The 24,938-nt window shown below is 38.3% G+C and overlaps 1 protein-coding gene across 2 annotated transcripts in view; it reads right to left on the bottom strand.

Annotated features, from left to right (window-relative positions):
• Positions 1-24,938, bottom strand: part of grid2 (glutamate receptor, ionotropic, delta 2) — a 2,157,968-nt gene that overhangs the window by 1,715,108 nt on the left and 417,922 nt on the right. For both annotated transcript variants that reach the window (XM_039751125.1, XM_039751126.1), the window contains exon 2: positions 7,188-7,343. In XM_039751125.1, the coding sequence (XP_039607059.1) occupies positions 7,188-7,343 (156 nt within the window). The remainder of the gene's footprint in view (positions 1-7,187; positions 7,344-24,938) is intronic.

A 24,938-nucleotide genomic window follows, 5' to 3' on the forward strand; every position in this document is an offset into this window, starting at 1 on the left:
TCAAGTGAAGTATTTGGGGATGGAGTTTAAAAGGAAGGACTAATACCAAGAATAAGGAGGGAGGAAGTAAAGGAGGCACTGAAAAGAAAGAAAAAGGGAAAGGGAACACAATTAGAAGAAATATCAGCAGAAGTGTGTAAGAGGTAAGGAGAAGAAGGAGTAGATGTGTAGTGGGATCTAATGCAGAAGATATTCAGGATTATGGAAACTATAGAGATAAAGTTGATGTCACACACAATGAAAAATTGAGAAAGGGTTATAGAGAGAAGGCTTAGGGAAGAGAGAACCATAGGGAAGGAACAACTGATGCAGTCTTTGTATTAAGACAGCTCATAGAGAAGCGTCAAAAAAAACGGAAAGGTTTGCAAATGGTGTTTATTATTTTGGAGAAGGGTTCCGTTAGAGTGCCACATCAAGAGGTCTGGAGGTGCATGAGAGAGAAGGGAGTACCAGAGATATATGCAAGGATTATCTAAGATATCTATAAGGAGTAAAAGCAGGTTAGGGGTAACAGACGGGATCCCAGTTAGAGTAGGTCTGCAGGTCGGGATCTTCTTTAATTCCTTACCTCTTTGATCTGATTATGGATGTGTTGAGTAATAGGATAAAAGACCAATTCTCTGGTTCATGCTTTTTGCTGATGACATTGTATTTTGTAGCACCAGAAAAGAGGATGTGGAGAGGTATGGGCTTTTAAAGACAAATGATTAAATATGCACAGGAAGATGATGAGGAGATGCAATGAATATGTGGGCAAAAAACTGATGGGAATGGAAGTGCAGGGGAACAGAAAGTGAGTGAGGCCAAAATCAAGGTGGATGGACAAAGTAAAGGAAGATCTGACGATGAAGGGTTTGACTGGGGAGGAGGTGCAGCAACAAGCTGTGTGGAGAAAGATGATCAACTACATTGAGCCTACACAAAAGTTGGAAAAGTTGAAGAGGAGGAAGCAGAAGATTTTTATAAGAGCATGTATATTAGTTTTGCTAATGACCACACTTGCTTGGCAAATATATACTGTTATTAAGCTTTGGTAAAGTTAATGTTGTGTTTCATATATCTAAAACAGTGTATTGTTGTATTATATTTTTATTTAGATTCTCATGCTAAGTTGTGCATATTTTCCTTGATATTTTTATAATGTTTAGAAAATTAAGGAGCTATTAATTCAAGTATACGCACGTTGATGGTGTCACTGCTAATATAAATTAGTAACACGAGATCTAGCTGAATAGATGCCAAAGATTACTTCCCTGATTACCCAAGGTCCTGCCCTTCAGGCTTGTGAGGAATAAGATGGTGAAAAAGACTAAGGGATGGGTGTTACAGATAAAAAAACACAAGCATACATCTTTCTTGGTAATTATGCAGTTAAGTGTCTCTGGTTTTACCTGGAGGGCCTGAATCCTACAAAGCAATTTTAAACATAATTATTTTTTACATTTAAAATTGTCAGTGGCTTTTGTTGGGCATCACTTTTTGTACAACAGACACATCAATCAATCAATCAATCAACATTTATTTATATAGCACATATTCATACAAAAAAAATGTAGCTCAAAGTGCTTTACAAAATGAATAGAGAAATAGAAGACACAATAAATGATAAACATAAGTCAACATTAATTAACATAGAATAAGAGTAAGGTCCGATGGCCAGGGTGGACAGAAAAACAAAAAACTCCAAAGGCTGGAGAAAAAAATAAAATCTGTAGGGGTTCCAGACCAAGAGACCGCCCAGTCCCCTCTGGGCATTCTACCTAACATAAATCATCATATTTTCATGAGGAAGGAGAAATAAAGCTAAGAAGGACTTCACTGGAGTATTGTATGTTGCTACCTATGTAACAGCCTTTAGTTGGGCTTCCCCAGACTGGTCCAATGGCTTATTTGTTGCTTGTTTTAATTTGGATTTTTTTTCAGTCTAGTGTTATTTTGTCTGCTTGTTTTCAACTATTTTTCTAAAGTTTACTTGTGAATGCCTCCATGCCTATTTTTTACAATTCCTTTGGTGAGTGCACTTCTCATTAAATATGTCTTCAGTAAACTTTTGTGCCATATCTGTGTTTCATTCAGTTCATCCAGATCTTTTTTCACTGGGTTCATGCCACTGATTTTGCTGTGGTCAGACAGCTGGGCCTTTTTACCAGTGCTCATCTGTGCACTTCTGAATAGCAAACTCCTGCACGATGGTACTTCCATTTACATTTATCTCATGACTGACTTTAAATTACTAATTTTAAAATAACTGTTTAAAATACCCTGGCGGTTCTGTGCTTTTGAACATAGTGTAATATAGCTTCAAGTGACCCAAGATCACTGGGGAATAAAAAGCATTAACCACTTCTTAGAAAATAAAGTGTTTTGATATTTTTTCATGACCTAAAATTAAAATCAAATAAAAAGCAGCTCAAGTTCCTACTCAATATTCACAATCAAAGCATGCAAACACTGGCATAAGACTTTTAAATCTGGAGGAAAACTGTGTTACCTAGACAAGCAACAGTTTCATTCTAAACTATGTGACTGTTTGTAATTCTTTTCTCTGTTCTTCTGCCCCTCTTAATATCACTATCCATTATGAAAAAGTAATGAACTCATAGTCTACTTTGAACTTTCTTAAAACCTTTCCAAAGTATTTTATAACCCTGAACAGAATTGGTTCTTGTCTTGTACGTGATACTGTGGGGGTAGGCTTGGACTTCCTAAAACTCCAAAATGCAATACTGATGGATGAAAAATAAAGAACCACATCAGACTAGGAAGAAGATTTTTTTCTCTCTTGTTTTGTTATGCATGTTTTTTTTTTGTTATCAATAATATTAATTGTATCAAGCACAATGAAAGAGTGCTGCCTCGCAGTAAGGAGACCTGGGTTTGCTTCCTGGGTCCTCCCTGCATGGATTTTGCATGTTCTGCCCATGTCTGCGTGGGTTTACTTTGGGTGCTCTAGTTTCCTCCCACAGTCCAATGACATGCAGGTTAGGTGCATTGGCGATCCTAAATTGTCCCTAGTGTGCGCTTGGTGTGTGTATGTGTGCCCTGCGGTGGGCTCGTGTCCTGCCCGGGGTTTGTTCCTGCCTTGCGCCCTGTGTTGGCTGGGATTGGCTCCAGCAGACCCCCATGACCCTGTGTTAGGATATAGTGAGTTGAACATTGACTGACTGATGACTGACAATGAAAGAGATAATTTATTAATATTTATTATCATTCTTTTGTTGGGTACTATTGATTAACTTAATACATCTATACAATGGTAATCATGTTTGGATGGTACTTTGTAAATCTTCTTATGACAATGCATGCTATTAATAACACTATTAAAAGTACTGTAGGATTAAACAATTTGCACTCCTTATAATATGAAGGATGCAACAGAATTTTATCTCCTGTCATTCATCACTACAATTTCATGAGAATGAAACTTTTTATGTCTGCTAAGAACCTTTATGGGTGTGATTCTGAATCTTATATGGAGTTTTTTAATCTCAATTAAAAAAGCTCTGCAGCATTAAGTGAAGAATATAAATATTAAAGAGTGATTCATTTTGAGGAACTGCCAACATTAAAGATGTGCTTTATGTACAATGTGTATACTGTTAGTTGTACACTAACTAATAACAATTAACTTAAGTTGAATAATTCAGTTAATACATTATTGAGAGAGCAGTTGTGTTTAGCATTATTGTAAAAAGAAAATATATAACCTGCAAAATTCTGAACTGTGTGTGAGCAAAGCACAATTCATCATTGCTTATTACTGCCTGGTGCACACTGTTCTTCTCTCTTAATCCAGTCATCCATAACATTAAAATCTTTGCTAAATGTGTTTGCCAAATGATGGTCATTTCACAATAGTACTCTGTGTTTTAGGCAATGCTTGAGGGATTAATGAAATCAAATCAGGGTAAAATCAACAATCCCAATTGTTTACTATTAAATGTGGATTTAATTTTGACTGGTGAAACAAGGGGAGATGGACGTTTTCATAATGACACAATCAATCTCACTTTCAAGGAGGTCCACTGACATCAGTTCTATATTTGTTTCCTCTTCCTATACATAAATAAGATATTTTTTCAATTTCAATAGCTTGTCTGACCATCCTTCATATATATAACCTCTACGTACAACATGGGCATGTGTGTGCCTGTGTTTCTTCCTTATACAATTCCACACCCTTAATCCAGTCTCAATAAAATTTTGCACACATTTGCCAGTTTGTCAGGAAGAGACACTAGACTAAATTGGAACTCTATATTTTTACCTTAGAGTTACCTGGAGAGAGGGGGTTCCCTTTTACTACAATGACTTTTAAGGACAATTAATTTTGCCAGATTTGGATCTCTGAAATATATTAAATTAATTTAATTTGTCTCTGGGGGAGTAGTTTCTTTTCATTACAGTGAGTTTTAAGGACAATGCCTTTTTCCAAATTTGGAGTCACAAAATAAATTTAATTTGTCTCTGGAAGGGTACATTTTAAGAAACACTATTTATAGAACTTAGGTCTGCCTTAAAATTACTCACCCAGGTTACACTAAACCCTGCACGTTGTATGTAATAAAATATATACATAAATATATACTGTATATATATATATATATATATGCTATTTAGAAAGCTAGAAAATGCCTGAAAACTTGTTGAATCTATTTTTTCTTGGGTAGCTGGAGTAATTTCTTCAAATATAATTGCATTAGAACATTACAAAAAAAATAAATTATCTAAATTAATGCATTTGTCAGTTTAAGTTATCTTCTTTTTAGTTAACAAAATGTATAAATGTATGTTTTTAGTAAACTTTTTTTTAATATACAGTATATTAATATGGTGTAGTGTGAATTTCATTAAGTAACATCCATTATTTCATTCATAATTTTTTTTTCATACAGAGTCAAATTATTTAAATTTATAGTCTCAAGCCTTTTTATAAACAACATTTTTAAAAGTATAGAGAAGTTCTAAATAATTACCAACTATGACATAATACAAAATGACCAGTACAATGACCAGTTTCCCATCAAGCTATTAATATTTTTTAAACCCAGTGATTCATTAAAATTATATAAATAACTAAGAACTTCGAAAGAAACTGTATTATTATCTTTATTATTATTTAACAGGAATACCAAAGGTGACAATTATTGTAATGATTTTAATTACAGTCTGAAGATACATGAAAGCAAAATGGTTCTCATGGTACAGAGAAGCAGCAATGTATGCATTATACCACTAAGCAACTCTTTCTGCCTGGCACAAACTGTAATCTTGCTCTTTCCTTGCTATTTGAAGCAGAGACAGCCTTTTTCTATACTGTTGAAACAGTGTAGCACAGTGTCCTTGTTGCATGTGTATACATCAAATGCAGTTCCCTTTCTATACCCATCCTATGTTTATATGATTTATGTTCTTGTGTAATTATTAGTTCAAACACTGTTTAGCTACAGAATGATATCATTGGTTCTTTATAATAATAATCTGCAGATAATATTACTTCAGTCATTTCAGTCGTACATATTCTTGCATAAATACTTTCTTCTTCCATTAATTTTTAGAGAATTTACTTTTTTTGTACCTTTATGGTCAACTTACCTAAAGCAGCACGAGAAGGGCACTGCTGTTGAGTCTCCAAACAAGCACGCCCCTTTCCTGGTGTTGTATTAGGGACCCATGTGACTGGTGTTTGAGTAAAACAGGAAAATGTACAAAATATACAGTACAAGTTGGTATAACCACTATCATGGGAAAAAAATGAAACATTAAACTAATGCAAGCTAATTAAACTAATTTCAAAACTGTGTACAGTGCTATCTGTTGCGGATATCTCAGGGACAGCTGATCTATCTTGAAAAGGTTCTTAGAGGAATAATTGTGAGAAATTTGAAGAAAATCAATTCACGGTGGACAAAGTCATTATACTGTATGCGAACAGGCAGATGGATAGACAGTCAGTCAGGCAGACACACTGATTGACATGGCTATTGCAGTAAGTGCTTCTTGTGTCATATGTGAATGCACCTGAAAAAAGGCTTAAATAAAACAGGCAAATCATTTACAGTTCCTTGTAAAGATAGTGTTGAGAAAGTTGGACAGCACTAACAGTTTGCTATTACATACATTTAAAAAACAGTTTACATAAACAGTATAGAAAAAGAAAAATCCATTTACTCTACCTTGGATTCCTATTCCTATATAGCATATATACACTAAAATTAGCTGTGTTTGAAGGATTCAGCACTTTCTATTAAATTGCCAACATTTCCCACACATCACAGTTAGGCCCTCGATAATCTTATTCTGTCAACAACTGTTACTTAATTTAAAAATGAGTTTCTTTCAAAAAAAGTTTAGAACTCCAATTATAGGAAAAATAACTGCATTCTGTCAATTATCGTCACAAACAGCTTATGAGAGAAATAAGACAATAAAAACAAACGCAGTTTAATTTTATACTTAAGTCACAAAGTGCTTCCTGAAATATGACTTTACTTGAGTTATTTTTTTCTAAAAACCATACAATTGACTATGTTCATATTTGGCATATTAAACAATGAGTAATGTAAAATACTTACAAATAAGATTACTTTATTAATTAGACTTACATTTAAAATAACACAACACCTCCTCACATTGTCATGTACATGTCTGCAGCATGCCATCTGTACTAGGTAAAAATATGTGTGATTTAAAACCCAGACACTATTTTCTAAATTACACATACAGTAATAAAACACAATCATTAGGACTCATTGTTCAAGAAACCAGAAATCTGTTTCAAACAAAAATGCATTATTCAAGGGCAGCTTTTATACTAGACACGTCAGAAACACTCACTTTAAAACTAACCTTCTTTTCACTGTGTTGTTCAGCTTATATTTGGAAGACATACAAATATTTTTACAACAAACGTTTTGTAGGACACAATGAAAATATTCCTTAAGGGATATAAATGGTTTATCTCACCAAGAAACAAATTTCATGAGGTCACAGTAAAGCTGGAAGAGGTCTGGGGAAGAAAAACAGCCTTTCACACAAAAATAGTGGTGTACCTGACAAAAAGGCAAATGTGTGTGAATTTCAGGTGTACTCTGTCACCATTTTCACAACCCAATTTAATGTAAATGAGTTCTTTTATAGTCAGTACTGCTTGATGAAAGAAGATAAAACATGCCTGAATATCCTACCTTCCTGCACAGCCTGGAATGGGTTGTTTCCATCCACAAATGTCACAGAAAAAGTGATTTTCTCTGTTGATAAGATTTCCTCGTTAAGGTTGAGGTCGGCCACTGCCAAGCGAAATACTTCATCATCCTTTTTGGCAGATTCATCAAAAATTGCCCCTGGAAATGGACAGAGATAAAAAAGAAGAAATATTGTTTATTACAGATGAAGGCAGCTTGAAGATACATTTTCGAAGGACACTCAGAGACATACAGCAAAACGTTTCATTTTACTGTGTTAAATTTAAAGCTGAAACTCAGAGATCCTGGGAAATATGGCAGAAAAAGAGAGGGTGCTTAGTTTATTTATTATTTGAAAACCATATTTATCAATCAAAATAACAGATACGATTTGTAGACCCATCAGAAATATGAATCATACCCTGCATTAATATTTTCTTAAAAGACAGTCTTACAGTTTTGTTTAAGGACCAAAAAAGATTTATTTGGTTCATTATGTCAGACTTAATGATGTCAACTTCAGTCTCAGAAAAATATAACAAGGCAATAAAATAATATAAAGTAAAAACACTGTAGTTATAGTGCTTTAAATGTGCTGGAAATATACTTCTAAAAGATTTTAAGAGCAACAAAAAAGTTGACATCATTTAGGATAACAACAACAACAACAACATTTATTTATATAGCACATTTTCATACAAAAAAATGTAGCTCAAAGTGCTTTACAAAATGAAGAATCGAAAAATAAAAGACACAGTAAGAAAAGAAAATAAGTCAACATTAATTAACATAGAATAAGTAAGGTCCGATGGCCAGGGTGGACAAAAAATACAAAAAAAAACTCCAGACGGCTAGAGAAAAAAAAATATATATATACTAGGGGCAAAGCCCCCTGCTCGCTTTGCTCGCCCACCACCAGCGGGCGCGCTTCGCACCTCTGCTGCTCGCATTGTGAAGGGGGGGCTGAATGCACGCTAAGGAGATACAGACGGATCAGCTGCTGGCTTGCTGCTGCTACCGAGCTGCGTGTTCTGCTTGTCGCACTGCACATTGGTCATTCAAAAGCCTGTACAGCAGCTGTCTTCGCTTTGTTCGCCCACCCCCTCCCCCACACTACGCGCCAGACACTTTGCATCTCTGCCGCTCACATTGTGAAGGGGGGCTGAATGCATGCTAAGGAGATACAGATGGATCAGCTGCTGGTTTGCTGCTGCTGCTCCTGAGCTGCGTATTCTGCTTGTTGCACTGCGCATTGATCATTTAAAAGCCTGCACAGCACCTGTCCTTTTGTCTCACTGCTTTGTCTCATGGGACGTTAAAGTGTCTCTTGCAGGACTCTCGTGGGACATCAAAGTGTCTTCTGATGCCGCCAGGGGACACTGTGGGAAGTTGGTGGGAGAACAAATTGTCACCTAGCCCGGAAGTACTACGTTCAAGTTCAAGTTCAAGCACTTTATTGTCATTGTGTAACACAATGAAATTACTTTTTGTGACAGCCCCAAGGTGCATTTAAAGAAAAGTCAAATAATTCCAAATAGGTCGTATACAGTGTTAAGTGATCAAGTAACCAGAGCAAATTATTATTGCTCAAAGTACAGCACCATAAATTGTTATTGCAGCTGTTAATGAATAGTACATTACATAATATATATTGTATTGCATTAGTATTACCGATATAGCTTATTGCACATGCTCAATTAAAAATGATCTCAGACTGAGGAGATTCAGTGTTCAGAAAGTTTATGGCAGATGGGAAAAAGCTATTTTTTAGTCTGTTTCTGTGTACACGGATTGACCTAAAGCATCTGCCTGACGGGAGGAGCTCATACAAAGAATTTCCAGGATGAGTTTTGTCCTTGAGAATGTTTTTGGCCCTTCTCACACAGCGAGTCTTATACAAGAGTTCGAGTGATGGCAGTTCAGTCCCAATAATGGCCTCTGCTGTTTTTATGACTCGCTACAGGGCTTTGTTAGCAGCTTTGGTGCAGCTGTTGTACCAGGCCATCATGCAGTTAGTTAAGATGCTCTCTATAGTGCATCTATAGACATTAATCAGCAGCTTCTGGGGGAGTTCAGCTCTCCTTAGCCTCCTGAGAAAATAGAGTCGTTGTTGTGCTTTGCCTATTATAACCAAGTTGTTGCCAGCCCAGGACAGGTCCTCTGAGATGGTGACGCCTAGAAACTTAAAGATGGAAACTCACTCCACAGCATCTGCATTGATTGTTAACGGACTGTGATTGGTCTTTTTAGTGGTCCTAATGTCCAGAATAACTTCTTTGGTCTTTTTATATTTAAGACTAGGTTGTTGGTGTTGCACCATGTTGTCAGATTATGAACCTCTTCCCTATTTGCAGCTTCATTGTTGTCTGTTACAAGTCCAATAACAGTCATATCATCCACACATTTAACAATAATGTTTGACTGGTGGATGGGTTGACAGTCATGGGTGAAGAGTGCATAGAGAAGGGGACTTAGTACACATCCTTGCGGCACACCAGTGCTCAGGGTAAAAGTGGAGCATTTGTGTTTGCCTATCCTGACAGACTGGGAGCAGTTGGTGAGAAAATCCAGTAACCAGTTGCATAGGGACAGAGCAAGTCCTAGTGTATAGAGTTTTTTGATCAGCTGGTTAGGTATGATGGTATTAAATGTAGAGCTGTAGTCAATGAAGAGCATCCTAACATAGGTATTGGGCTTTTCCAGGTGAGAGAGGGCAGCATGTAGAGCCACTAGGGCTGGGCAATATGGACCAAAAATAATATCTCGATATTTTTAGCTGAATGGCAATATACAACATATACAGTATCTCAATATTTTTTCTTCCCAAAAAGTAATTCTGTGTCGAAGCCACATATCTCAAAAGTCACATAGGCACTTTTATTAACATACAGCTGTAGATGTAAATGAGAAATGGCTTAAAAATAAACTATCAGCATATATTAAATAATAATACTCCTTGAATAAAATAAAATAATGTTATTTTCCTGCATAGCAAAAGACTCACAGCTGTGCAATTAAGAAAATGTAAACAGAAAAGATACAGATCAAAAATAACAAAAGGCCGCCTTGCTCTTTAAAAAGTGGGTTTCCATTGAAGTAGAGAGTTTTTTTTTTTTTACCAAAGTGCTTCCTCCTGTGTGTAATAATAACAAAACATATAACAACTGACAAAACAAAACAAGTGACACCTTTCTTACACAGGGAAATGGCCCAAGTGATGCATCATCCTTACCATTACCTGTAACACACAAAATAAAACTTTTAAAATCACTTTCATTTTTATGTAAAGAAGGAGATCACTCAAAAGCAAATTAACATCCATCTGTGTTTCTTAGGGATATATAAGATTTAACTATGTGTCTAAACTGTGTTGTGTTATGTGTAACCTACAAATGGTTTTAAGTTAAACCGTTTTGGTAAAATTACCAGCAAATGAGTGAAACAGATGTATATTTTTAGACCTTTTCAATCTCAAACACTTCTGAATTTAAAATGTATACCTGTCTCTTCTTAAGTGGAGTGGTGGCTCTAGTGGTAAGGATTTGCTGGCGGTTGCTGGTTTGAATTCTGCAACTGTCGGAACACATTTTTGAGTACTTGAGCAAGACTCATTGACTCAATTTTGAATCCCTGCGTGTGTGTGAGCAGCATAGAGTAAACAATGTTTAGAATGGCATCGATATCGGGTGAGAGAGTGAAGCGAATGTGCAAAGCAAAATACTCAGTGAATGGCATTTTGCATATTTTTTATTAATTTGAATTGGACTTTTACTTGTTGGACTATGATTTGGCGCAAGTCTTCTGGAGATCCAGATCTAAAATGAACACACCACTGCCACCGGCAGATCTCTTAACGTGCAGTGACAGAACACTGCATGCAGCAACAAATGTTTTATGTTAATTTATGTAACGAACTATTGTTTTGTGTGCTTTTTAGAAACCTGAGATTTTTGAAAAAATATTCAGCCCTGGGGAAAAAGGGGAAAGACTCAGTAAAATGATAAGCCACTGCTTTAGTAATGTCGCCCCACTACTTACTTTTTCTCTCATAATGCACAGCATTTGTATATGAGTTTTGTAACGTGGTTTGTTTTGGAGTAAAAGGCTGGGAAGGCTTCATGGTCTGGGCTGCAGCACACATTTTCACACACTCTTCGTACTGCACTTTATGACGCTGTTGTAAATGGTGAAAAAGATTAGCTTTTGTCAGGACTTTTGTTTTTGGCATTCTCTACAGAGTACATTATTCTTCTGCTCATCTGACACTTTGAACCTGAACCATCTCCAAATAATTGAGCCATTGTTTTTCTTTTTACCAAACAGGCTCTTCTTCGATAGCTTCCTTTGTTTCTTTATCTGTTTACATCCTGTCGCTGCCTGCAAGAGTTTCCGAGTGAAGCGGTGGGGGAGGGATGAGTAGTGTTCAGAGAGGGAAAGACCTGGTGCAGGATGAAGTTGTACAAGAGACAAATGGGGAGAAGAGGAATACGAACTGGTGGCTGTACAAGTATAATTTTAATGCAACATAGACTATATCAATATAAACGTTATTGCCTTATCCTATACCTTGTATGAAAAAAATTATATTTTTTAAAAACACAATATATCGTCCAGCCTTAGAGCATATGTTTCTACACATCTTTCATTTATTTTAGACTTAACTTTAACTGGGACCACAGTTAGAACACACTCTTTACTGGTCCCGGTGGCAGTGCCATCTCTAATGGTTCCTCAGAAACGTATGAGGAAGAAATGTTCTTCTTTTCCGACTTAGCATGCTCCTTTTTATGAGGTATGGCTTTATTGTCAGTACCCATTTCCTTATTTATATGCAAAATGACTGAATGTGAATGAGAGCATATTTGGCATTTAATTTTTTCTACACAGTCTTTACTAAGATGTCCTTGCTTAAGGCACTGAAAGCATAAGCCATTAGATTTCAAAAAGTCAGATCTACCTTTGTATTTTAGTTTCTGGATTGCACTGCATTCAACAAGATTGTGACTTTCATTGCACAATAGACAGGGATTACTGCATGCACGACCAGCCATTTCCAACTTTTTGACTGAGGTGTCTGTATTACCCTTTTCAGCAGCAACAGCAAAGCTGGTAGCAAAACTGCCTTTTCTCAGGATGCCTTTCAGAGGAAACTTCCCTTGATTAATCTTGTCCTTTTCCTTCCTGAAGGTACGGCTTTGAGGGGTTGAGCCATATACAGGATCCAAAGCTGTTGTTGCCTGTTCTTCTAGAAAGTCCACTAGGTCAACAAGCCGTGTGCGTCTGTCTTCTGTATCTTCAATATTTCAAGCTACACGCTGCGATGGTCCTTGCAGAGATTATGGAAGCTTGGAGATTATAGTATGAAGGTTTTTGCTACTTTCAAATTCATGTCCATCTTTCAAGCTGTACATAATACTCATACAGCTACAAAGGAAGATGTCATAATCCCTCAGACCTTCTTCATTGTCTGGCTTTATTTGCGCCCACCTTTTGGCTTTCTTCAGGTATGGTTTCCATAGAAACTTTCAAGCTTCTTTCTGGCCTCTTTGTAACCTTCTGCTGGTGGCAGATATGTATAGCCTTTAATAATTTTATGGGGTGAGCCTCTGGCAAATTGTGCCAAGAAGTCCAATTTATCTCGGGGGTTCTCCATCACCTCATCAATAGCATAATCAAATGCTTTAATAAAGTCCACATTGCTCATTGAGTCTTCATCAAACACCTTTCTATACTGCACATGAGATACTTTTGTCTTATTTTGCTGTTCATAATGTTGTTGGCAAAGCTCATATTTACTTTTGTTTCTATACAAAGACCTACAAATACTTGCCTCATATGGCTCTTGATTCTTCTCATCTGGTTTTTCAGGAACATTATAAGGATTTGGTTTACTTGGAATGAGGCTGCGTCCTTTAAGAAGTCTCAATTTTGCATTGGATTCTGGAATTGCAGCTTCTAATGCCAGTTGATCTCCTTTAGTCTTTAGCTGTGCTTCTTCAAATTCTCCTTTGGCTCTCAATTGTGCCTATTCACACTCTCATTTGGTTCTTGACCAGGCCTCTTCCATATCTAGAGCCTTTTGCCTTTTTGCAGCTTTGGCGTGGGCAAGCAGTACTGCATGAACCGCTTCTTGTGCCTTGATGGCACTAACAGAGATAGCTGGTGAACTTGTTTTAATTTTAGTTTTTGCAGAGACTTGAGAGACACTGTCAGCAGAAGTGATATCGTTGATAAATCTGTACCCCTTGAAGTAGTTTGGAGAATTGGGAGGCTGCTTTGGGAGCCTTTCATTTGACGTGTTTCTGTAACCTATTTCATTGTCTTTACAAGAAATGGACGTAAAGTCTTCAGTTTAGCATCAAAATCCTTACATAGCCCTTTTCGTTTGTCTTCGTTGTTTTGTACAGAGAATAATTTATTGCTTAATGTTCTCTATTCCGTTCTTAAGGTGTAGAAATCTGTCTCAATAATTGTGTTTATTTTTTCACGGATTATTTTTTTATTAAATCCTTATGTACTTCATCAAGCTGGATTACTGTCCATATGTTTTGTCTATTTCCAACTGAAGATCAACACCTGGGGCCTCATGCATTATGCTGTGCGTAGAATTCACACTTAAACATGGCGTATGGACAAAAGTCAAAATGTTTGTACGCACAAAAAAATTCAGATCCAGAAAACTGTGCGTAAGCCAACTTCCACACACTTCCACTACATAAATCCCGGTCTGCATGAAATGCAACGATTGTGTACACACTTGCCGACCCTCCCAGACTCCTGCCAGAATTACACCTCTTTGAATATGCAAATCAATGTAAATATTCCCTTAAGTTCAGCATTCTGTGAAAAGATAATGGCAGAAGCATGGGGAGAATATCAGTGAATGCCAAGTGGAGGCAAGGAGAAATGTACTATTTGTTGGTTTAAGCAGTTGTATAAACAACAAAACGAGATTGATCGAAAGTCCAAGTTCAGAAAGTTGCACAGTTCCTGAAATAAAAAAGAAGTGGATAGATATCAAAGTCGCTGTGAAAAGGTGAGTTGTAGCCCATCGTCTGAGTGGCATATGGAAGCTTAGGGTACAGAGAAAAGAAAAAAAAAATAGGGACACAGTGGAAAAAAAAGCTGGAAATGTCAACTTTAATCTCAAAATTCCCACTTTAATCAAAAAGTTTATTTTGTCATTAAAGTAGAACATCATAAACTTAATCTTAAAATCTTTTAACTTAATAGTTTCTCAAATCCCATTGTAACTAAAGTAGTACATTAAATGCTTTGTATTCCATTTGTACTTCTGTGTGCTCCATGTGTGTGAATCAATACTTGCTTCTTAAGCGGGATTTCTCTTACGCTAACAGGACACAGAATACATTACATTCATGATATTACAGCTCTCTGAACAATTTAAATATTAAGATGTATGCTTAATATCATTTTCATGATGAAATGAATTAAAGCCTGTGTTAAATATTGGGCCACAGTGACGCAATGGTAGCAATGAGCTGGCGCCCCATCCAGAGTTTGTTCCTGCCTCCTGCAAGATGCTTTCTGCACCGTGCATGACCCTTGATGAAATAATTTATTGCAGCAGTACTGTCTCTTTCAAACATACTGACCAATTCCTGTCCTTCCTTTTCATTCTCCAAGTATCCAATCACCAGAAAATCAGCTCTTTAATAAATGTGAAGCCATCTGTAAACTTAGAACGCTGATTCTTCAAAACTTTTAAGGAACATTGAAATATCTTTGTAGTACATGTTTAATTATTCAATCAATCTATTCATCTAAGGTTTCGCCAGTCCCAGCAAGCATACAGCACGAGGCAGGAACAATCCCTGAACAGCACACCAGTTCATCGCTACCGCTGTCCACTGTGTCCACACGTTTAATAACAGTATACTTTATTTAAATGAAGTTAAAAATGTATCTGTATAATGTAATATATATATACTTTACTGCATTTCATCTGAAAACTGTTATCGAGAAGCTCTAAGAAGATGGCACCTGGAAATCTATATCGACTTAGAAGCCAGTTGTCATCATCTGTAAATACACGCTCTCTTCTATTGAATTGAATTGAATTCCTTTATTGTTATTATATGGTGTAATGCGATTCAATATGCAAATCCTCCATAAACTTATTTTCCCAGAAAATGTTAAAATAACTGCGGTGGGCTGGTGCCCTACCTGGGGTTTGTTTCCTGCCTTGCACATTGTGTTGGCTGGGATTGGCTCCAGCAGACCCCTGTGACCCTGTAGTTAGGATATAGTGGGTTGGATAATGGATGGATGGATGAAAAACAATGAAAAATATACAATATGTACTTATAAGTACAAACAGTTCTACCAGGAGCACTTAGATAGATAGATAGATAGATAGATAGATAGATAGATAGATAGATAGATAGATAGATAGATAGATAGATAGATAGATAGATAGATAGATAGATAGATAGATAGATAGATAGATAGATAGATAGATAGATAGATAGATACTTTATTAATCCCAAGGGGAAATTCACATATAGTAAAATAGTAAAAAGTGTCCAGGGAGCAATTCCACATAAAAGAAAGTGGTAGAAGTGATCAGAAGTGATCAGTGAAATAGAGAAAAATAGAGATAAAAAGGTAAAAAGATAAAGTCATATACGGAGCTGCTGGAAAGGCTGCCACTCGAATGCGGCGCCGGAAATGCATACTTGATGGACTGATTGAGTTTGTTTATATCTCTTGGGATGAAACTGCTTCTGAACCACAAGTTTCATACAGGAAAGGCTCTGAAGCGTTTGCCAAATGGGAGTCGTTCAAATAGACTGTGCACATGGCTGATGCAGCGTGTGCTAGAAGCTGTACCACAATAATACTCTCTGCTATTGACACAATCTGTGGTAGAGCTTTTCGATCAGCTGCTGTAGAGCTGTAATTCCACTCTCAGATACATTGGGTTACAATACTCAGTGGTACACTGAGAGTAACAACGCTTAAGCAGCTATAGTATTTGGAATAGTTTGGCCATTCCGTGCACCATTATATGGTTACAGGTTGATTACAATCAGATGCCTTAAACTAAAAAATGATATGCTGTTAATGTCAGTGCATTTAATAAAGCCGCGTCAAGGATGTGAATCTAAAAAATAAAGGGAAGCCACCTAGGAACAGTAGTACTGCTTTTATACTGGGTGCTGCCAGTTTGCAAAACTAAAACAAAAACTTCTGTACGCTATGGTTTGAGCTGGCGTGAGAATGTGCGTGGCTTCACGCCAAGTTTAGTTTTTATACATCATGATGTGAGTGTGGAAACGGGCGTATGCAACATTTTTGTGTGTATGTACCATTTATACATGAGGCCCCTGGTTCTGAAGAGTTGGCCAGTAACAAGCGTCCAGAGAAGATTAACCTCGGCTGTGGTGGTACGTTAAGCTGCTTGCTGCCATCATGGAGATGATTTTCCTCTGTTGTGCCACATTTGTCAGGATGACCATTTAAGCATCCATGTGGAGTTTGATAACTTCTCGGGCTTCCGCATGGCGATGTCATGTTGATTATGCACAAGGGCAGGCTCCCTTTAAAGTATTCCAGCTCCTTTATCTTAGTTTATACAGTCACACAAGGAGCACTGCCAGTCCTCTCAAATGTTCAACTCCAGTCAAACGACAAAGATTAAAAGTACCTGTCGAGTCTTTCAAATTATCGTTGTTTCCTTCTGTCATGGACCAACGTCAGGTTTAAACAGGCTGGTTTTAAACTCTTAGTGTAACTGCTGGTATGTTATTACCTCAGTTCAAAAATTGGTTTTAAAAGATTTAGTGAAAATTCAAACTATTTCACTCAAGAATAAAGAAAAAGGTTGTTACACACTGTGATGCATGAATCACTGTCTCGCACCCCAAAACACAAGGCTTTATTCATCTTAAAACAGGAACAGCAGGGTTATTTATTGCAGCTGGAGCTATCACTCTCATATATACAGACACAGCAAACAGGCATAGTCGGGGCCAGGTCAGTGGCCAAGTTATATTGCTCCCTGCATTTATAATGTATCTTGCATCACCCATCGGCAACAGGCATGTATAGCATGATCTTGATCGGCTCGTAGTTGTTTCTGCTGTGCTATGCTACTGTGCTGTGAACCTTCGGTTGCCTCTGCGATGGACAAGCAGTCCACCACAGATGCAACAGTTGCGCTTTGGCGTGTCATCCTGTTGGGCTTTTCTTGTCAACTTCAGTTGTTTATATACTTAAAGATGCTTTACTTCACCTTCAGTACGCTCTAAATGTACGCCACTGCACATTCAATAGAGCACATTGCGTTATATACCATTAAGCACGTTAAGGCATGGTTTAAAACCGTGTGCCCTCCATGCCTTACTTATGGCAAGGCAGGTCACTAATTGAGACTAATCTCTAGTCAGAGACAAGAAATAGTTAGAATATACCAATTCAATTCAATTTGTGGGGGTTATAAGAACCTCTCTTAGATTATCCCTATTTTTTATAGGCAAACATTTAACATAACCTAGCAAACACTTCTATCTACTTGACACAACCAAAATAACTAGCAAATGGCTCATACATTGGGACTTCATTTAATATTGTTTCCTCTACTTTTTATACTGGTTAAATTGTACGCGTAATAGGTAAAAGTAATTGTTTGTTGTTCTTTTTATCTTTCTACGAACAAATGTAATCTTTAAAGATAATCTTTATCTTTATAGATATTTATCAGGATACATTATATTCACTGACCCTGCTTAGTCCAGTTTGGGGCTATAGGTAGTCAGGGTTTCAGTGTTAGGTTATCATCCTATCAGTATCACATGCTACAGTGACTCACACAACCATACAAGCTCACACCCAACTAATTCAGAATCACGGAGTCACTTGCGTGACAAGTAAAAGCAAAAACTGTTACATTAAGGCAACAGTGTTTAAAAATGAACAAGAAAAGAAATGCTAGAAAAACAGAAGGGATTGTGGGAAGTATGGTCTTTGATTAGGTTGAATAAGCATTGCTATAAAACTGGCTTTTAATTTGTGAAATCTTTTGTTTCTAATGTTTATAATAAACATAAAAAATACCATTAAAAATGCTCCTTCTGTGTTTACAAGTGTTAGGCCAGTATTCAGGTCAAACCTTCAAAATATTAACACATTCTCTTACAGAGTTTCTATAAAGTTGACTCTGTGAGTATAATTATACATTTATTCTAAATAAAATGGACAATTGGTGGCATTATTGCCCACCTTTTTCCCAACAGACAGAAGCTCTGGACACAGGCCAAAGCACTAAGAAGACTTTTAATAGTAATATAATAGTGCCTCCAAAGCACCATAGCTACAATAAACACAACAGTAAAGTAATATTAATTCCTAATTTCTCCTCCACACCTCCCAGCAAGTTCTGTCCTATTACCTCCCAACTCCGGCTCATTTGCTGGTCCATATTTAACACAGTCCTTTATATAGTCCTTAACCCGGAAGTGCTTCTATTCTTCCTCCCACGTGACTTGCCAGCACTTCTGGGTCGGCTGGGGAATTTACGTTTTAATCAGCCCAGAAATACTTCAGGGATTCCATTTCTAAACAATGGCGGCGTGCACAGACACTGTGGCTTTGTACTCCCCGAATAGGTGCTCTTTTCTCTTATTATCCTTCTTGATATTGACTTTCATCATTTTACACACGGAAGCAAGCACCCACTACAGTCGTCAAAAGCTTCTACAGATTGGCTCGAATAGCACAGATAATTATTATAACACAGAAACAATACCACAGGAGATTCTTAGATCAATGGGACTTACATTGACTCCTACACTTGGAAGACGGCAATGCAGACAGCGCAGGGAAAGGAAGCAAAAAAGAGGCAAGCGAGCAGGATTACTAACTAGGCTAAAGGCAGCTCCACATAAAACCCCTCTTCCTAGCTTTATTCTTGCGAATGCTAGATCACTTGCAAATAAAATGGATGAGCTCCGACTGGATATTTTTACACATAAAACTACAAGGGACTGTTGCCTTTTGATTTTTTCGCAGACGTGGCTGGATCCCACCATACCGGACACAGCAGTTGAACTTGCAGGTTGCACGTTCCATCGAGCCAATCGAACCCCCCATTCTGGTAAGAAAACAGGTGGAGGACTGTGTGTCTATACTAATAATGCTTGGTGCACTAATATAACTGCAATCAACAAGTTTTGTTGTCCGGACGTGGAATATCTGATGCTAAGATGCTGACTGTTTTTCCTACCGAGAGAACATACCGTCATTATTGTTACGGCAGTATACATACCTCCTCAGGCTAATGTTAAGTCAGCACTTGAAAAATTGTTTGACGTTATTAGTAAACAACGGAACTTGCACCCTGATGCAGTTTTTATCATTGCTGGGGACTTTAATCAACCAAATCTTAAGGATGTATTCCCCAGATTTTATCAGCATGTGCATTATAAAACCAGTGGGGAAAACACCCTAGACCACGTCTATACGAACATAAAAGACGCCTTTAAGGTCATTCCACGCCCCCACCTCTGCCAGTCTGATCTTCTCTCTTTGTTTCTTGTTCCAGCGCACAAAGCCCTTATCAACAGTACTAATCCAATTAGCAAGACTGTTAAAGTTTGGCCTTAAGCTGCCATTTGCCAACTCCAGGACTGCTTTGAACAAACAGACTGGAATATATTTTTTCATCAGACAGACTTAGAGACATATACATCATCTGTGCTGTCATATATTAATTACTGTGTGGACAATGTCACTGTCAACAAAGGATTAAGGTCTATCCAAATGAGAAACCATGAAAGAATAGTGAAGTCAAACAGCTGCTTAGGGAATTGGACAAAGCCTTTAAATTAGGAGACACCTCAACCTATAGAGCTGCCAGAGCTAACCTCAACAAGGGCATTAAGTTTGCTAAACTAATGTACAAACAACAGATTGTGGAGGACTTTGACAGTAACTCAAACTCACAGCAGATGTGGCAAGGCATCCGATTAATCACGGATTACAAAAAGAAAAACGACATACAATACATACTGGCCAATAACAATGCCAACCTAGCAGAGGAACTTAACAGTTTCTTTGCATAGTTTGACAAGGACAATAACCACCTTCCAGTCAGCTTTGAGCTGACCGGAGACTCACAGCCTTTGGTCGTACACATACATGATGTGCAGCAGGCACTCGAAAACATCAATACAAGGAAGGCAGCAGGTCCTGATAATGTGCAAGGACGTGTGCTCCAGGCCTGCACTGACCAATTAGCGGAAGTATTTATACATAAATTCAACCTCTCTTTCTCCTGAGGTGTAGTCCCCTTCTGCCTGAAATCCACAAACATTGTACAGTACTTGTTCTCAAAAAAACGAGGATAACCTGTCTTAATTACTATCGACCAGTCCCTCTCACCCCTGCCATCACAAAATGCTTTGAACGACTGGTAATCACCCACATCAAAGCCTCCATCCCAGCTGATCTAGACCAACACCAGTTTGCCTATCGGTCAAACAGATCATCTGAGGATCACCATCTGTGTGCTCTAATAGACTCTGACAGTACAGTTACACTTTGCACAGAAAGCTTGCAAGAGCAATTACATCTTCCTGGAAGAAAGCTTAAGTCCACATAAGCACTGTAGAAAGGAACAAAGTAAATAAACAGAAACTAGTAATATGTTATGTTTTTGGAATTACAAGTCTGTAGGGTAGAAGAAAACATATTTATTGAATTGCCGGAGGTTTACACACTGAACTTTATAACAATGTAAAGAGTGAACATTCCTACGTAACAACATATCATGATATGGTCTTATCTCAAAGACGTGCATATACCCCAGGTAAAGGCAGAAGTAGGCTTGTTAATAGATACAAATGTCCCTAAAGCCATTGATCCATGGCAAGTCATAAACAGTACAGTAAAGGTCCTTATGCTGTGAAGACGGCTCTTGGGTGGATTGTTAATGGCCAAGTAAAGGAGGCAGACAGCGAAAGACTGCAAAGTTACACAGTCAATCATGTGTCTATAATGGAAATTTAACAAATGTTACATCAGCAATACAATACAGACTTCCCAGAATGCAGCTGTGAGGAGAAAAAGGAAATGTCACAGGAGGACATTAAGTTTATGTACATAGCCTCAGAGTCAGTCAAGCTACAGGATGGACACTACTGCATTAATCTGCCCTTTAAAGATGAGACACTTAAAGTGCCAAACAACGGTTGCATTGCAAAACAGCGTGTTATTAGCCTCAAGAGAAAAATTACAAGGAATCCAACATTCCATGAGGATTACATAATTTTCACGTAAGACATTTCAGATAAAGGATATGTTATTACATGTGTTATTATATACTCACAGAACACCTGTCACTCAAAAAAGAGAGAGTGTGGTACATCTGTTACCACAAAGTATATCATCTAAAGAAAAATAAAATTATAGTGGTTTTTGACAGTATAGCAGTTTACCAAGGTTTCTCACTAAATGAACAGTTGCTGAAGGGACCTGATTTAACTCATTGGAGTTCTTACAAGATTCAGAGAGCAGCCAATCGCTCTAATGGAAGATGTAAAATCAATGTCTAATCAAGTGAAAGTTCCAGATGAAGATACTGATCTTCTTCATTTCTTGTGGTGGCCTAAAGGTAATCTAAACAATCGACTAGAGGAATACAAAATAACAGTACATCGTTTTGGTGCTACTTCTTCACCCAGTTGTGCCTCTTATGCTTTATGAAGAACAGCAGAGGATACCAGAAGCACAGCTTCTGAAGAAGCAGTTAATGCTGTGCTTCACAATTTATATGTTGATGACTGTTTAAAGTCAATTGCTATACAAGAACAAGCCATAAAATTGGCCAAAGATATTCAAGCCCTGTGTTTCAAAGGAAGGTTCCACCTTACCAAATGGGTGAGTAATAGCTGAGCAGTCTTATTGTCCACTCCTAAAGAAGACATGGCTATTGTTTAAAAGGACTTAGACTTAAGCCATGATTTGTTATCAGTTGAGAGAGCCTTAGGTGTTCAATAGTGCACACAGACTGACAGTTTCAAGTTCCAGGTAAAGCTGCAAGATAAGCCTGCTACAAGACGTGGTATTCTGTCAGTAGTCAGTTCAATATATGATCCACTTGGATTTTTAGCACCAGATATATTGCCTGCAGAACTTATTTTAAGGGAACTGTGTAAAGAGAAATATGAGTGGGATGAAGAAGTGGAAGTTAAGTACTGTACGTCCAGCAATTGAAACAAATGGATGGATGATTTGAAGCCACTTATGGATTACAATGTAAACAGGTACATTAAAACAATTGAATTTTGGTCATATAATGCCTGCACAAATGCATCATTTTGGAGATGCTTCTGAAGACGGGTATGGCACTATTTGTTACCTTCTCCTAAATGATAAAGAACATAAGAGACATTGTTCACTTCTAATGAGGAAATCAAGAGTGGCACGCACCACTGAAACCTTTCACTATATCAAGGTTAGAATTAACATCAGCCGTGATAGCTGTTAAAATAAGCAAGATACTAAAACATGAACTGCAAATTCCCCTGCAAGAGTCAACCTTTTGGACTGACAGAACCACCGTATTAAGGTACATTTAAAATTAAATTGCACAATACAACACCTTTGTTGCCAACAGAGTTACAGTGATACTGAATCACTCACAGCCCTCATAGAGGTATGTCACATCTGCAGTAAACCCAGCAGACTAGGCATCAAGGGGCACAACCATAGAAAGCTCATCTAAAGTAAGATATGGATTCAAACCCTGAATTTCCTGCCACAGCTAGAACATGAGTGGCTGAAAACACTTGATCAAATGAATAAGTCACTCACCAAAGAATGTTCACATGTTGTTTTTTTGCTTCGCAGCAAGTCCTTAAAGAAAGCTTAACAATACACAACAGTACTGTATACAAGATAAATGGAATGTGCATTATAATCTCCAGGTCCTGGACTGCTAAAGATTCTAAAGATTAATTAAGCAATGATCTTCTCACTTGTATAAGTGATGCCTTGCGCTTGCTAATCGCTGGAGACTTTAGCCATGTGACACTGGACAAAACATTACCTTCCTTCTCCCAGTATGTGGATTGTAACACCCGGAGAAATAGGACCTACTGTATGCAAACGTTAAAGACGCATACAGCGCCACCCCGCTGCCTGTGCTTGGGAAAGCAGATCACCTGGAACCTGGTTCTGCTTCAGCCTCACTACAAACCAAGAGTGAGGGAGCTACCTACAACCACGCGCTCATTCAGGAAGTGGTCCCCTGAGGCAGAGCAGGCTCTGAGAGACTGCTTTGGAACTACGGACTGGGATATCCTGCAGGGGTCACATAGTGAGAACATTGAGGAGGTAGTTGACTGCACTACTGACTACAGTACATCAACTTCTGTATGGACATTGTAATTCCAGTAAGAATATGCTGCTATGCTAACAACAAGCCATGGATTACAAGTGACATCAATGGCCTTTTGAACCAGAGGAAAAGTGCTTTTAAAGGTGGTGATCAGCATGAGCTGAAGCGTGTGCAGAAGGAACCCCGAGTTCCAGCTCAGGGCGGCGAAGGAGCAGTACAGGAGAAAGCTGGAGCAGAATTTGCAGAATAACAGCATGAAGGAAGTATGGGATGGGATGAAGATCATCACTGGCTGCAGCTCTAAGCAGGGTGCCACCATCGAGAGAGATGTGGAGAGAGCAAACCAAATGAACAACTTCTTAACTAGGTTTGACCACCCTAACCCACTCTCACCTTGGAGTACTGCACCCTCCACCCATCCTTTTGCTGATACCAGCATAGGAGAGACATCCCCACTCACAATTACAGCAGCCCAGGTGAGTAGAGAGCTGAGGAGACTTCGTGTCAGTGGGTCCAGATGGAGTATCGCAACAACTGCTGAAGGCCTGTGCGCTGGAACTGGGGAGTCCTCTGCAGCACATCTTCAACCTGAGCCTGGAAGAGGGGAGAGTCCCGAGGCATTGGAAAACATATTGCATCACCCCAGTCCCAAAAGTATCACGTCCTAGTGAGCTGAATGACTTCCGGTCTGTCGCCCTGACGTCACATGTGATGAAGACCATGGAGCGGCTGCTGCTTCACCACCTGAGGCCACAGGTCCACCACGCCCTTGACCCTCTGCAGTTTGTATACCAGGAGAAGGTGGGAGCGGAGGATGCCATCATCTATATGCTACACCGATCCCTCTCCCACTTGGACAGAGGCAGTGGTGCTGTAAGAATTATGTTTCTGGACTTCTCTAGCGCCTTCAACACCATCCAACCTCTGCTTCTTAGGTACAAGCTGACAGAGATGGGACTAGATTCATACCTGGTGGCATGGATCGTGGACTATCTTACAGACAGACCTCAGTATGTGCATCTCGGGAACTGCAGGTCTGACATTGTGGTCAGCAACACAGGAGGGCCACAGGGGACTGTACTTTCTCCGGTCCTGTTCAGCTTATATACATCAGATTTCCAAGACAACTCGGAGTCTTGCCACGTGCAAAAGTTCGTTGACGACATTGCTATCGTGGGCTGCATCAGGAGTGGGCAGGAGGAGGAGTATAGGAACCTAATCAAAGTTCTTTGTTAAATGGTGCGACTCAAACCACTTACACCTGAACACCAGAAAAACCAAGGAGCTGGTGGTGGATTTTAGGAGACCCAGGCCCCTCCTGGACCCCGGGATCATCAGAGGTGACTATGTGCAGAGGGTACAGACATATAAATACCTGGGAGTGCAGCTGG

The sequence above is a fragment of the Polypterus senegalus genome, chromosome 4 (genome assembly GCF_016835505.1).
Source record: "Polypterus senegalus isolate Bchr_013 chromosome 4, ASM1683550v1, whole genome shotgun sequence".
In the NCBI taxonomy this organism is placed as follows: domain Eukaryota; kingdom Metazoa; phylum Chordata; class Cladistia; order Polypteriformes; family Polypteridae; genus Polypterus; species Polypterus senegalus.